Source organism: Cajanus cajan, chromosome 6, assembly GCF_000230855.2.
Source record: "Cajanus cajan strain Asha chromosome 6, NIPB_CcT2T_4, whole genome shotgun sequence".
Classification (NCBI taxonomy): domain Eukaryota; kingdom Viridiplantae; phylum Streptophyta; class Magnoliopsida; order Fabales; family Fabaceae; genus Cajanus; species Cajanus cajan.
In genome coordinates, this window is record NC_138522.1 from 48857103 (window position 1) to 48873043 (window position 15941).

At 31.8% G+C, this 15941-nt stretch overlaps 3 protein-coding genes and 2 non-coding genes across 5 annotated transcripts; 3 read left to right on the top strand and 2 right to left on the bottom strand.

Annotated features, from left to right (window-relative positions):
* The first annotated feature begins 204 nt into the window (after positions 1-204).
* On the top strand, positions 205-4902 carry LOC109796135 (protein EARLY FLOWERING 3). The gene is made up of 4 exons (XM_020355789.3): positions 205-806; positions 1029-1867; positions 3569-3620; positions 3729-4902. The coding sequence occupies exons 1-4, from the start codon at positions 591-593 to the stop codon at positions 4719-4721; spliced, it is 2100 nt and encodes a 699-aa protein (XP_020211378.1). The 5' UTR covers positions 205-590; the 3' UTR covers positions 4722-4902.
* Positions 4903-5632: 730 nt separating this feature from the next.
* TRNAL-UAG (transfer RNA leucine (anticodon UAG)) lies at positions 5633-5712 on the top strand. Its single transcript has one exon. It is a non-coding gene; the product is annotated as a tRNA-Leu (tRNA).
* Positions 5713-5790: 78 nt separating this feature from the next.
* Positions 5791-5870, top strand: TRNAL-UAG (transfer RNA leucine (anticodon UAG)). Its single transcript has one exon. It is a non-coding gene; the product is annotated as a tRNA-Leu (tRNA).
* Positions 5871-6270: 400 nt separating this feature from the next.
* On the bottom strand, positions 6271-11067 carry LOC109797255 (protein neprosin). The gene is made up of 7 exons (XM_020357236.3): positions 10347-11067; positions 8501-8587; positions 7777-8019; positions 7535-7696; positions 7401-7454; positions 7162-7305; positions 6271-7077 (listed from the first exon to the last, which is right to left on the bottom strand). Exons 1-7 carry the CDS (start codon positions 10503-10505, stop codon positions 6691-6693), a joined length of 1236 nt encoding a protein of 411 aa, XP_020212825.1. The 5' UTR covers positions 10506-11067; the 3' UTR covers positions 6271-6690.
* Positions 11068-11515: 448 nt separating this feature from the next.
* On the bottom strand, positions 11516-15429 carry LOC109796315 (protein neprosin-like). Its single transcript, XM_083076258.1, has 7 exons — positions 15304-15429; positions 13544-13636; positions 12908-13168; positions 12615-12860; positions 12453-12509; positions 12230-12376; positions 11516-12126 (listed from the first exon to the last, which is right to left on the bottom strand). Exons 1-7 carry the CDS (start codon positions 15421-15423, stop codon positions 11761-11763), a joined length of 1290 nt encoding a protein of 429 aa, XP_082932384.1. The 5' UTR covers positions 15424-15429; the 3' UTR covers positions 11516-11760.
* Between the last annotated feature and the right edge of the window lie 512 nt (positions 15430-15941).

Here is a 15941-nt window from a genome sequence, read left to right on the forward strand (position 1 = left end):
TGATTAAGAAAAAGAAAAGGTTAAAAAGTGTTTATATTATAAAGTGGCATATAAATGTAATGCATTTTATCCAGAAGGAAAAGGAAAAAGAGTAGACGAGGAGAAGCAAATCCAGTTAAAAATTAGTATTGCGGACGAAGGAGCTTCTAGTTCTATCCAAAAGGGACCCACAAAGTTTGCACTTTTCTGAGGAATCCCAAATATCTCTCTCACATCATCTAATCCCTTCTCGTATGCCTGCCTTTTTCTCTCTTCGAATTTGTTCCCTCTTCCCCTCCCTACATCACCCCTGCCCCCTTCCAAACTCACCTCTCACAGCCACAAGCTCTCTTACCCATTTTTCTTTGCCTCTTCTTTGGATTTGAATTCTGATCTTTTAGAGTTACTGCATCTGTGAGCAAGATCGGTCGCGTGCATAGGTTCCCCGGCTACCCAGTTCAGAAAAGTTGAGATTTTATATCATATCGAGAAGTGGGTAGATTGGATACTCGCAAGTTCAGTTCTGAATCGGAGAATCATGTCTTGGTTACAAGTTTGCCATTAAACATAAAAAAGGGGAAGGTCTTTGTATATTATTAGGAAGATTCAGGATGAAGAGAGGGAAAGATGATGAAAAGGTGATGGGGCCAATGTTCCCTAGACTACATGTCAATGATACAGAGAGGGGAGGTCCAAGAGCACCACCCAGGAATAAGATGGCCCTCTATGAGCAGTTTAGTATTCCATCTCAAAGGTTCAATTCAGGTGTTCTGCCACTCAACCCAAATATTTCAAGTAATACAGTTCCCCCAGCATCCTCAAGTCAGGTAATATCTGGATTTTTTTATGGTGGCTTTGCTTATATAGTCTTAATTAATGTTGTTGTGGTTTTTTAGTTAAGACTTAAGAGTACTTTAATTTGCCAATCAATGATTCTGTTATTTTTTATGTTCTGACTAAGAGTTGGTATTATTCTTCTTTTGTATGTGCAAGTTAAGATATGGTTGTCTTCTTTTTGAATGTTTAGAATTGGATTAACATATTTGCAGGGGACCGTCCCTGAGAGAAATCATGTCTTCCCTGTTCACTTGCCACCGCAAAATCCTATTCGTCGAGCTGAAAAGTGCATCTCTCGCCAGTCAGAAGGGGCAAATTTGAGTGCTTCTCTTGAACAGAGAAAGAAGATAGATGAAGATGACTTTAGGGTTCCTGTATACATTCATTCAAGGATTGGTCAATGTAATAATAAAAGTGTTGAGAGTTTTGATGCGAAAAAGCTCACTCCTACAGGCTTTAGGTATTTCGGTGGTTCTGTTGCAGGGCAAAGTGATTGTGAAAGGGATCCAAAGCAATTTGGCTCCTCACTTGTCAATATGAGAAAAGATGTGAGAAGCGAGATTGATGGTCTTCCACAAGTAAGTACAAGGAAGGAGCATCCATTGATGTCTGTCACAAGCATATCAACTGGAGAAAATATTGACACAGTAAAACACGCTAAGGTCACTCCGAATCAAGAGTTTCAAGATTGTCATGTATCAAAACAAAACAGATTACGGCAAGGAGATGCTTGCTTACGGCATGATTGTGGAGTGGCGTCTCAATCCAATGACATTGGACATAATGGTTGCCTTGTTGAATCTGCAAGGGAGACAGACAAGGGAAATGCCCCTACAGTAAACAAAATTAGTCCAGCTGAGGCAATCAATGATACCAGACATCATGGTACCAGGACGGGCAGTTCGATACAGAGGGGAAACTTAAATAAAAGTGACAATGCTTCCAAGATCTCCATGGTAGAAAATTTGTCAACTGCGAAAATTTCTCCCGATGATGTTGTTGGAATAATAGGTCAAAAACATTTCTGGAAAGCTAGAAAAGCCATTGCTACGTAAGTCATGTTGCTTGCCAAATAGCATTGGCGTTTCCTGTAGTGGTCTTAAAGAAGTATATCCTTGTGAAATATTTTTCTGTCATATAAGTAGTGAATTATTTTAATTGCTTGGACCTGACAGTATCTTAATTGTTGAGTTTTGTGAATATCATAATTTTGGCGTAAAAATATCTTTAATTTTTTTTTCATGGACAACCATAAAGTTTTACAATAAAAAAACCCAAAGTACTGTTTTTGGTGGAAGCTTGAAATGTCCACTGATTTTATTATCTTTATTTTGGTGGAATGGTGAAATTTCTTCTTACCTTTCTTATTTTTGTCTCCATGTGTGATTAGCTAGAATATGTAAAAAAATTCCCTTGGAGAGAAAAAATGTAGGATCAGGAAATGTGAATTTTAAGAAACTGTTTCCATATCATTTTTGTTTTCTCCTTTTGCCACAAATGTAAAGTATCCTTTATGCATCCTTAGTTATATACTAGGCATATAGGTTGGATATTTTCATTTCAATTAAGGAGTTGTATATGTGGCGTCAAAGAATTGAAATTTGATAGTCTTGGGTCCCTTCTATTTTTTTGTTTTTGGTATATTCAAAGTCCTTAGTGGGATGTTGTTGTACATTCAAAGTCCTTAACAATGTTTTAATGGTGGGTACTGGTTACAACAGGGCAGTGAACACTCTTAAATATTATACTATGTTGGAGGGGACCCTTGTGACAGCAGATCATCATGATTCACTGTCTTCTAGCAACTGGATTTTGGATATATTCCTGTCTTGGTTTCCTCTTGCTTGGTTCTCCATGTCACCACTAGGGCAAGTTTCCATACACTACACTGAAGGACTTGTACTAAGAAGGGGACCAAGTAATGCAGGATGACCCTGGATATATGGTAGGGACACTTGGAGAGTTTATGATGAGTCCTCAATTGAAGTTACAATGACAATGGGATTTCTCCCCCTTTTCTCCAACTTCTCTAGTGTCTTCGTTTTCTATTTTTGAGACATTTGGGTTGGGAATTTTTTTAATAATGCACACTGTAGTTAGTTTAGGTGTCCTGCGATCTATAGCTGACAGAAATCATATCATAGATATTTTTGTACGATTTTGATGTATATGTGCTTCCCCACAGCTCCAGAAAAGAAGTTTACTATAAAGTTTTACAATTTTGTGACTGCTAAATGCTAATGTTCCCACAATTGGTTGTATGCCCCTATGCTCCCTGTTATCTAGTCTTTATTCTGGACAGGGACAGTAAAATTGTGCAAATATTTCTATTGAATTATATAACGTTTTTTCTGTGCTAATTTAATTGGGTTTGGATACAAGTTTTTACTGTCTTAAACTATGTGAGAAAGCTTGTTTATGTCCCAAGTGTGGCATTTTATCTTTATGAAGCTGATATTTATCAATTTATGTCGTATCAATATGATCAGTCCTCTTGAAAGAATCATATTAAGTTTTGTATGAAGATGTGATATATAAAAATTGCAGACCGCAAGGTATTCTGCTTAACCAGTTACCTATGTGATTGCAGATCCTTTAATTTCATTAGTTAGTGGTTTTTATATTGGTGCTTCCAACACGATCATATATAGTTCCAATTGCTTCATTTAACATTTTATTTGTATATGCCGCAAGTCCTTATTGGACGAGTATTGTGCAAGTTTCTTGATCCAACTCCTGTTCCTCTCTACAGTCAACAGAGAGTGTTTGCTGTCCAAGTGTTTGAGTTGCATAGATTGATAAAGGTAAATTATCTGACACTGCTCAGCAGCTTGTGTTGGCCAAAATGAGAAGTTTATTGACTTTTCCTGCACACACACTATCATTCTGATTAATTCTTTTTATCCAAGCAGGTCCAACAGCTGATTGCTGGATCACCAGATATTTTGGTTGAAGATGGTACTTTTCTGGGAAAGTCTCCTGCGAAGGAATCTACTCCCAAGAAACTCCCACTGGAATATGTTGTAAAACCTCGGCAACAAAACCTTAAGCACAAAGATGATTCCGAAAAGCTAAACCATAAAATGGAATGTTGTGCAGAGAATGCAGTTGGCAAAACATCTCTTTCATCGGTGAAAAACGGTAGCCACCTTTCAAATTACACCCCTTTTCCTGGAAATCCGCAGCAAACAAATGTGGGTGCTGATAGTGGGATGGGCCCCTGGTGTTTCCATCAGTCACCTGGGGACCAATGGTTAATTCCTGTGATGACTCCTTCGGAAGGGCTGGTCTACAAGCCATATCCTGGGCCTGGATTCACAGGAACAGGTTATGGAGGATGTGGCCCTGCTCCTTTAGGTGGTGCTTTTATGAATCCTGCCTATGGAATCCAAACTTCTCATCAAGGAGACACTCCTCCTGGCAGTCATGGTTACTTCCCTCCATATGGCATGCCATTTATGAATGCAGCAATGTCAGAGTCAGCTGTTGAACAAGTGAACCAGTTTTCTGCATTAGGTTCTCGTGGTCATTTATCCAGAGGGGAAGGCAATCTTAACACAAACAATCAAAGCTCTTGTAATTTACCAGTTCAGAAGAATGGAGCAATGTCTCATGCCCTGAAATATCAGACATCTAAGGACTTTGATTTGCAGGGTAGTACAGCAAGTAGTCCTGGTGAAATGGCACAAGGATTAAGCACAGGGCAACATGCCGAAGGAAGAGACGTACTTCCCCTTTTCCCTATGGTTTCTGCAGAACCAGAGTCTGCTCCTCAGTCCCTTGAAACCGGTCAGCAAACTCGAGTAATCAAAGTGGTGCCTCATAATCGAAGATCTGCAACTGAATCAGCAGCTAGAATTTTTAAATCGATTCAAGAAGAAAGAAAACAGTATGACTCGGTGTAGTGATGATAGTGTGTAGTTCTTGTACTTCATTGGAGTATGTCATGTAACGGGCTGTTGTATTTTATACTTTTTGTTTTGGTTTTGACCTTTTTACAGAACATTGGTATGTAGATATATCTGGCATATCAAAACTGGTCAAAATGTAATATTTATTGTATGTTATTTCCACACCTTTGACACATATTGTGTTGGCTCTCTACTTCCTCTTTGCTTGGGAGGTTGTTGACCCTAATGGAGACTGGTCGTGATTGTCATACATGAATTTCATGTAATTGATTTGGCAGTGGAAATGCAACTCCGCTCAATTTGCATGCGAATGCGATATATATGTAGACAACTTTCAACATTTTCATTCCATGGGTACTTGTTCACACCATTCTAATTATTAGTGGTTCACATTCATTCCGTTTATTGAATTTGTAATTTGTAATTACACATCGTTTAATCACGTTGGACGCGAGATCGGAGTAGCCCACCCACCAGCAGCAACCTTCCAAATCCCAATACCGTATGTAGCCTCACGAGAGTGTATTAAAAAGTTGCATTCAAATAAATTGTTATGAATAGCTTTCGGTTTCATCTTTCTAAAATGTAAAATTTTTAATTTTAGTTTTTAATATTCATTTTTAGATAAATAACATTTATTTTACATATCCTAATTTTTTTTTTTTTTGAGAGACATATCTTAAAATTTTGAATAGGTGTCAAATGATGATTTATCATAGACAAGTGATAATACACACGGTAAATACTTAAGATCGCCATATGAAAGTGAAGATTAAAAATAATGATTTTTAATTTTAAAGTGAAAAATTTACTTGATTGAAATTATTAATCGCTAATCTTATGAGGTTAGAAAACAATTTGGAGTTAATTATGTTATACATTTTTGTAAGCCAAGGGAAGAATTAGACAGTTTGGCCGAGTGGTCTAAGGCGCCAGATTTAGGCTCTGGTCCGAAAGGGCGTGGGTTCAAATCCCACAGCTGTCATAATTTTGGTGTTATACTTTTATTTTTAAATGATTGTATTAAAATAAATATAGTGTAGAACGACATCTTTTCATCAACGACAGTTTGGCCGAGTGGTCTAAGGCGCCAGATTTAGGCTCTGGTCCGAAAGGGCGTGGGTTCAAATCCCACAGCTGTCATATTATAAGTTAACTTTTTTTATTTATTTATTTTTATTTATTTTATTTTATATTTTATTTTTTGGATACTTTTATTATTGTAAGTATATGTTAAGGCATTGTTTTCTTCATACGTGACTTTTAACATAATTAACGGCTAGTTTTAATTTAAACTCATACTGTCAATTATGATAATTTAAAAATAAATAGAAACTGTATATTAAATTCCACAATTTACAATAGGGTTATAAAGGTGCTTAAATATTTCATCTTCTAAAACTCCTACTATATATTACTTTCAACTATATTTATATTAGTATGAATTAAAATGCAATATCTTAGGCAAAAAGAATTTAAGTTTATTTTAAAAAGGAAAAAATAATGTAATTTTAGGGAGTTATATATATATATATATATATATATATATATATAATGACGTCATTAAAATAAATAAATTTTATGAATCTAATCAACAAATCATGGAATATTATTAAAAAAAAATACGTATATTAAATGTGAGCATTCTCTATTGTGTAAAAAAAAAAAAACTGCTTTTTCTAAGTTGAATGATAGTTAAAGCATTTATAATCAATTGACTATATATGTTTTTTGCGCCTAGTGGCTGTCAATTTGTATTGAATTCTATATAGAGTATGTGATAAGCTTCTTTTAAAAGAAAACTCAGATGAAACCACATACATCACATCTTTAAGTTAGGCTATGTACGTTTGGTTCGAAGGAGAGAAATATATGGCATAAGTATAACATAGTTGAGTCCTTGACATTTATACATATCTTTTTATTAATTGTGAATGTTATTTACACGAAAGAAGCAGATAATTTAAGGACAATAGGGTGGACTTCGTCCGGGCCCTCCAAAATAAAAGATAGGTTCGACCCCATATTTGACTTCATTGAGGGAGCTATAACAGTAGGGCTCATCAGCCATTGCAGTTACAGGATCAGGGTACTTAAGCTTAAGCGAATAATCCATAATCCTCACACCTCGCATGAAGCATGCGTTCGAATAACGACCACTTGCGAAATCTCCACTCCCCATTGTTGTTTCCGTATGAGGAGTCTCCTTTTTTATGTTTGTACTTGACACCTGTCCCCCCCATTCAACCAATATCGCACTGTGCCTTAAAGAATTCAATATTTCAGCTGGCCAATACCCTACAGCGATGTTGTTCTTTAACTTAAGATACCAATTTCCCGTGTTTGGGTCCTATATATATATCACATTCACACCCTAAAACATTAGTATAAATTTCCTTTAAGATAATTCATAGCACATGTTGTGATCACATACCAGGAACATTCCAACGTTAATTTCATACTGTGGGCCGAAAGGGGATGATATGGGGCCTATGGTACCACCAAGCACTGCCTGCCCAGTTTGTATGAATCCAGAGCAAGTAAGATCAAAGCAACCGGTTGACCTGTATGAATCCCTCTGCATGCACACAATCATGTTTCATTTCCTCTTTCAAATTTGAGGTCACAAAACAACTAAGATAAAAAACAAAGTAACTTGAGTTTAGTACTTACGGTCCAGTAGGCAAAAAACCGTGTGGCTCCGTCACCATATAGCTTGGGATTAACCTAAACCATAGTTGAAAGCATTAGTCATATAATTACAACACCATAAAGTCTAATATATAAGTATTGTGAAGTGAAGTGACCATCCAGCCTGATTCGACGCTTTCGAAGTAGGGATTGTTGCTGTTCTTAAGCCAGATTTGAGCTGTGGTGAAATCGTCTGGCATTTTAACCTTTGGATTCCAAACATTGATATCAGCTTGTGCACCAATGTAATTGTATCCCAGCGTCACAAGATATGATGACTGTATCATCATGTTACCATAACATTAGTTTGATACTTGTATTTATTATGTCACATTGCAAATATTAATTAATTATATACCGAGCGATTTTCTGGAATAAATAAACTGCCTCCTGCATTGGGGATGGACAGTGCAGGGGATTTCCTCCCAAAGCGATCGAGAGAAGCAGCTCTGAGTAAGTCTTCCCTTAGGATTCTGCGAATAGGGATTGTTCCTTTTGGACAACTTCCACTTTTCTGCCATGTCTGAAATATCACTGTCCTTGACTCCGATGCTTCTTCTGTGCTTGAATTTTGGGACTCTAGCAGAAAATCGGGCATCATCTGTGCTTTCCATTCGTTAACAACTTTACTAGTTTTAAGTTTTAGAGGATATTAATTAAATGATCATAATCTAATTCAATTGCTTATTTAACATTAGGATGATGTGATTAACGATAGACTATTAGAGGGTCTCCGTATATTATTAATCTTTTTGTATCATTTGGCATACTCTAATATTTAGGGTTTAGAAATTAAAACCAAAAATTACCTAAATATACAAAACAAATTATTAATTAAACCTACTACTAATCATCACATTTGATAATTAAATTATTATATTTTTTATTATTAAAAAATTAATAATTTTATTAAATTTAATATTTGAATTCAAGATTTTGAAACTCAACAACTAATCACAACACTAATTAGATGAACATACTTTTATTACTTGATATTAATTTTTATTTTATTTTTAATAAAAATATGAAGTGGCTTGATTACACTAATAAATAATAATAAATATAGATAATATGAAGAAGACCTTGATAGTATGATTTTTTAAGGCTGGATGATCAAAAGCGGGTTGATCATAGATGTTGACACAATCAATAATATCTCCATCTTCACTCTGCAAGAAGAAAAAATAAATTATATGCAAATAATATAAAATAAAACCCTCTCAATTGAGTTTTTTTTTTCATCTAAAATTATATTTTTTCTATTTAATGTTTTAAAATATTATTGAAAGATATCTTTCAAAACATATAGCAAAAATATCCAAATAATATATAAATTTCTCATAAATGAGATTTGTAGAAATGAATTGTTGAATGCGATATTTCAGACTCTAAGTTTTACTTAAACAAATGAACAACAAGTAATTAATTATCTTACTAATAATAATCATTTGTAAATTCCAGTTTTGACAAAATCATTTGCAAATATTAGCAGCTACCTACATTAAAAAAAAATATTTCACTAATAATTAATAAATTAAGTTATCAAAATATACTTTATAGTCTATCAAAATTTTAAAATGCATAAGTATAATGTTAAAGATGAATTGTAATATTTGTGATAGGTTAATTTTTCTCCTAACATAGGTATCCCAGCTTACTAGATTAAAAACTAATCACCACTTGCAATAATATAATTGTTGTTAGCTTTAAGGATTTTAGCTAATAATTTTAAAATCCGACGACCATTCAACCTGTTAAGGCACATGTTTAAGATTCATTTGTAATTGAGTTAATATTAATAAAATAATAATAATAATAATAATACTATTATATAAAATAATATTAAAAACTATAATATCATAACTTTATAACAGTAAAAATTAAAAACAAAACATAAAAATGTTCAAATCAAATATACCCATATTAATAATAAAAGAGATTATTTTATTTCGTATCCACAATTTCTATATTTATTTTTTTCTCAATAATTATTAAAAAAATTGTCATATATATTAAAATAGTAAAATTGTCATAAAAAATTATTATTTTATCTATTTTTTATGAAGACATAAAGTGATTTTTTCCTTATTAACATTATAATATTTTAATTGAGTTTTAACAGTAAATATCAACATTTATTAATAAGAACAAGATTATATTTAGAATAGAAAAAGAAAATGAGAAATATTTTAGGTAAATTTTATTTTTTTAAAATAATTGTTGATTCGTTAAAAAGTGAATTTTGACCTTTTTTTTTTCTTCCAATTCTTCAACTGATTTTTTGGTTGTCTCGGGGACTTGAACCGTCAAGTGACCAATTTACAAATTTTTTAGTTAAACTGGCCGGTCGGATCTTTTTTTTTTTGTTCGTCCCTGGAGTATTCACCGCCGAACCACACGCTTGGGGTTACTAGCCGGTCGGATCTAATTTTAAAATCATAAGTTTTAAAATGGAAATGAAAACGGGATAATTTATTTTTTAAATTAACACTTTCTCCTCATGACTTGCAAAAAAATAATTTCGTCACTTGCTTCTTTTATGAGTTTTATTGTGATGATGATAATTAGTATGATGATGTAACGATTTTTTATTTTTATTTTTATTATATTTTTTTTCAGAAGAAGACTGTTTTCAAAACGGATTGCATTTGAAATTCTCTTCTAGGGACAGGAAAAAAAACGCTTATATGAAATCGTAAGGATTTTATTTGTGATAGTTTTTCACTCTCGTGACGGGTTATTAATTAATGATCAAGAAGTTCTCTTTAACATATTTGAAATTTAGTCCTCTCTTCAATATATATGGTCACATATACCAATCTTTGGTTGATTTTGTTTATGGAATAAATATTTGGGAGAGCATTCGTAATAAGGTAAAATCTCTGGAATGATAATAGCTGTAATTAATTGAAAGCTGGAGTGGCAAACCTTTATGGTTTTCACAGCAGGCTTGTTGAGTTGCTTCAATTTGGCTTCGATTTCTCTTTCAAAAGGTGATGATGTTCTTGCTTCAGCATGCAAGTGCAAGCTGCACAAGCCAAACAAGACCCAAAGCATCCACATTATTGCAACCTTACTTTTCCCCATGCTGTGTTTTGATATCTTCTCTCCATTTCTCCGTTAATAAATCGCAAGATACATACATACGAGTTAGAAATTTGCATGCATGTGACGTATCAATATTAATGGCCGTCATTTATTGATGTATTTATTATAAAGTTAATCCATTTGTATTGTTATAGTTATCACGGTCAATTCTATTTATTATCATTGCATATCCAAGTTTCATTGCATTTGCCAAAAAAATAAGAAAAGAAAAGAGGTTTGCTTGTGAATTTGTAATACCAAGTACCAACTATGAATACATGATTTTAAAATAATTTAAAAGAAACTTACATTTATATTAGATTAAGGTTAAAATATTTTTTTAGTGTATATAATTTTATATATTTTATCTTTTAGTTTTTATAGTATAAAATAAATATTTTTTTTTTATATACTTATTCTTTTCAATTTTTTTCAATCTCTAAAGTTTAAGATAATTCTTTTTTAATTTATATATTTACCGTTTTTCAATCTTTTTAATCTTTGTTATTATTTTTCTTTTATAACATTATCTTTTTTGTATTACGTTGTCTCTTATATGTCAATGCTAATAAAAACATAATTAATATAAAATATTATTACAAAAAAATGTTTTTAATTTTTTAAATTTTAATTTCTTTATAAAATATTTACATTCACTAAGAGAATTAGTAAGAAAATATAACATTCTTATTACCTAAAAAGACAAAAGGTTAATTAGGTTAGTAAGTCATGTTTAATCTATCTAATATTTCTAATTAAGAATAACTTTGTTAGGATATAAACAAAGTTTCACATCATTAGAATATGAGGAGAGACATGAATTTATTTAATACACAAAATATATATTAATTTAAAATCTTTTAGGTGATAACTAAATAAATTTTTGAAAATTTATGTTCAAAGTGAACAATATATTATACTAATATAGAAATGTGGATGAATATATACTCATTGTACAACAAAACATAAAACCTCCTCTTATAAAAACTTTACAAAATACAAATAATACACATAAATTTTATTAAATAAGATGTTAAGTCATTTATTTGAGAAAAGAATATAAAAAAAATCTCATATATCTAAGAAGTGAATCCAATGAAAATATGTTTTATTACAACAGATAAAAAGAATAAATCATGATTTTTAAATTATAAATAAAATAATTATTGATGAAAAATAAATCTCTGTTAAACACACTTCTTTACAAAATTATTATTATTATTTGATAAATTGAAGATACATATGTAATGAAAAATCAAGGACAATAGGGTCCTCCAAAATAGAAGACGGGGAGGCCTCCAAAGCCATCCATTTGATTGTAGCAATTATAACAGGTGGGTTCATCAGCCACTGCTGTTGGTTCATAAGGGTACCGAAGCGCACGACCAGCGTACTTTACCTTCAAATGACGCATGAAGCATGCGCTCCCCTTTAGATCGTTAATCAAATCTCCACTTCCCATCCCTGTTGCAGTGTGAGGGCGCCTACGTTTTACGTTCGAACTCACCACTTCTCCACCCATTTCAACTGACGTAGCAAACTCTCTTAAGTTGTCAAATAACACCCAAGGCCAATAACCTATAGGTACAGTCTTGTCGTTCCATAATGCAAGCCACCAATTCTCATCAATCATCATCATCCTAAGTCCTAACCAAATAATTAAAACCATATTTCTTTACCACTGTTTACTAAATTAGTATATTGTATATACATGTGATGATTACCCTGAATATTCCAACGCTGATCACATACTGTGGGCCATGTGTGGTTGACACAGGTTTTACGGTGCTACCAAGTGCTACTGTGCTGCCTGTTTGCACAAACCCAGAACAAGCAAGATCAAAGCAACCTGTTGACTTGGATGAATCCGTCTGCACCACAAATTACGATTTAATTAACAACCAACAAACAAAATCACTGATTTTTTCAATAAAAACAGCTACTTACAGAAGTCCAGTAGGCAAATAGCCGGGTGTTTGTGTCACCATATAACATCGGATTCACCTGAACCATAATAATTAAATGTCATTTTATGATATATATATTTCATCCATATATAAATAAGCAACTAGCTAGCAAGTCTTACTAATAACTAATACTATCACTAACCATCCAGCCTGCTTCAACGCTTTCATAATTAGGACCATTGTCGGTTTTAAGCCGGAGTTGAGCTGTGGTGAAATCATATGGCAAGTCAACCTTTGGATTCCAAATGTTAATATCTGCTAGTACACCATAAGTGGGTGCCTTTGACGAAAGATATGATGCCTGCAATGCAACATATATAATACATGTAATAACTATATAGTATATAACATTAACTTTTACATTTTCATATGTCAAGCACCGAGTTATCTAGACGAAATCATAATGACGTAACTAATATTAATTGCGTTACATACGGAGCGCCGTTGTGAAGCATATAGTTTGGAGTCATTGGTGTGGAAGGTTTTAGTTGAATTGTTGAACACTGCAGAGGGTTTTCGCCCGAATTGGTCGAGGAAAGCAGCTCTGAGCAAGTCCTCCTTTAGAATTCTGCGAATAGGGATTGTTCCTTTTGGACAGCTTCCACTTTTCTGCCATGTCTGGAATACCACTGACTGTGACTCCGATGCTTCTTCTGTTCTTGAATTTTGGATTTCTAGCAGAAAATTGGGTACCGTCTGCGCAGTTCATTCATCACATGTTTAAATTAAAGATGCATAAATCTGTTAGTTTAAAAGGAAATAAACAAATATTAGCTAGATGGATTATATGATACCACCAGGCTCTGGTGTCATTGGCAATTTGGCATAATGTACATACAAGTCCGTCCAGAATGAAAGAAGAAACAAGTATTACGACTCTTTTTTTTTTTTTTTTATGAAGTTATTGAGATGAGATGTTTTCAGTAAAAACAAGTGTTTAGTTTTTCCCTAATACTATTTTCTTTCCCTTGCCTTTTTCAAACATAAATTATACCGTGTCAAGACTTTATCTACGACACTTTCAAATCCTTCTAATTATCTATGGGGAAAAATTATTTCTAAAAATAAATAACGCACCTGAATAGTGTGATTTTTTAAGGCAGGATGGTCAAAAGCAGGTTGTTTGTAGATGTCCACACAATCAATAATATCTCCATCTTCACTCTGTAGGAAAAAAAAATCACATTATATTTAATTAATGCAAGGGTCAATTTTTATGATTAATTATGATACTGAAAAACTAAAACATGTTTTTTTAAAACTTATAAAGGCAAAAATGATTATTTTAAATTTGAAAATTTTAAAATAAAATTACAGTAAATTTAAGAGATTAGAAGTAGGGATGACAATGGAGTCCCATGGAAGCGGGATAGTAAATTCGTCCCTGTCCCGCTGGATGAAAATTAGCCCCATGCCCACCCTATACACACGCGGGTATCCATTAAGCATGTATTCATGAATTTCTTGAATATTCACGGATATCCATGAATATTTATAAATTTTTTAAGAAATTAAAAAAATTGTATTACAAATAATTTTAAGTTTATATTTAATGTCATTAAAATATTAAAAATAAAAATTCAATGTTAATTTTAAACTTGTATTTAACGTTAATTTTGTTGAAATAATAATAAAAATGCAAGATAATCAATAACTTAAAATACATCAATCTCACAAGTGAAAGTCTCATATCACAAAGATGAGAGTGTAATTTTAGGATTATGTGGTACAAGGATAATTAAGATATATATTTAAGAAATATTATTAAATGGGTACCCGCAGGTATGGATATCATCATACCTGCTCCAGTCCCGTTTATAAATGGGTAAAAAATTATTGTTCTCATTATTCGCGGGTACCCAATTAGCCTATTCATTTATTATTCGTAGCGAATTTTATCCGTAGATACCCGCGAGTGCAGGTATTTTTGCCATCCCTAATTAGAAGCATATTTAAACTTAAAAATTAATTTCTTTCTTTGTTCTTTAATGGTCAATTATTAACCTAATTTAATACTTATTTTTTTTAATACTTAACAATTAAGATATCTCACTAATTAATGTCTTTATCAAATATTGTAATTATATATATATATATATGAGGAGAGATCTTTTAGCTTCAAGAATAAGTTTATGTAGACTTATTCCGTTTAATAACTTATATTTTACATCAAATTTTAACGATCTAACAATTGAATTTAAAGTTCTTAATGTATATATTAAATCTGTAAATTTTTAAAAATTTTAAAAATTATTTGATACTTTATTTCATTAATTTAAATTAATAAAAACTCACAAAATTATTTTATATGTTGATTTGAATTAATAAAATGAAGTATATTTTCAAATTTTTAAAAAGTTTGAAAACTTGATCTATACATTAAATCAAACTTACTTTTAGAATAAATAAATCTCTCCTATATATATATATATATATATATATATTAATCAAAAAACTTTGTTTAAAAAAAAAAAGTTGATCATATTATTGAATTGGTATGAGTTAAAAAAATAATAATATCTGTTAATTGAAATAATTATAATTTGTTTAATTTAGTGTTTAAATAAAAGATCGGGACAGCTATTTTTATGGATTGAAAAATGAATTATTTTTGTTTTGATTTTCGTTTTCATGGTATCATTCAAACAATCAAATACAGTGAGCACCCTCGCGAACAAGCAGTAATAACTGTATGATGTTTATGCTATTTTTCTGATCTCAAATTCCATTACAAAATATATAGACACAAAGATAGGATAAAAGTTATTCCTCGTTGAATGATAAAAAGAATGATAACCGTAATTGAAAAAGGGGATGAAGGAATTGCAAACCTGAATGGTTTTGACCGCAGGCTTGTTGAGAAGTTTTAATTTGGCTTCGATTTCAATTTCCAAAGGTGACAATTTTCCTGCTTTGGTACACGACACACACAAGACCCAAAGCACCAACATTACAATTACGACGTTACTTTTCTCCATCTTACTGTATGTTGATAACTTCCTATGATTCCCTTCACCAAAATATATACACGACATGTGTGCACAAAAAGATAAGAAAGTACTCTATTCATTTTTAATTTGACTGCTGGAAAATGTTCATCAATTTTTTAATCATCAATCTCTACTGAAGAATTTTTGTCGATACTTTTAATTGATAAAAAAATTATTTTATGTTAATTGCTATTTTACAATATTAATAGAGTATTAAATATACTTTTTTTTATTATATATAAGAGGAGTTAAAACACTTAATTGTAAAGATAAGATATTAGATAGTTATGAGTAATTATTAAAAAGTATATGAGATTTTTTTTTATTTTTTTTATCTTTCAAAGGACATAATGATTCACTAAAAAATAAATATAAAAATGATTATATATCTTTTTTATAATAAATATAGATTTAATATTGTAACGACCCGGCTGGTCACTACACATGGCACAACACACTAGAAACACCGCACAGAAAAG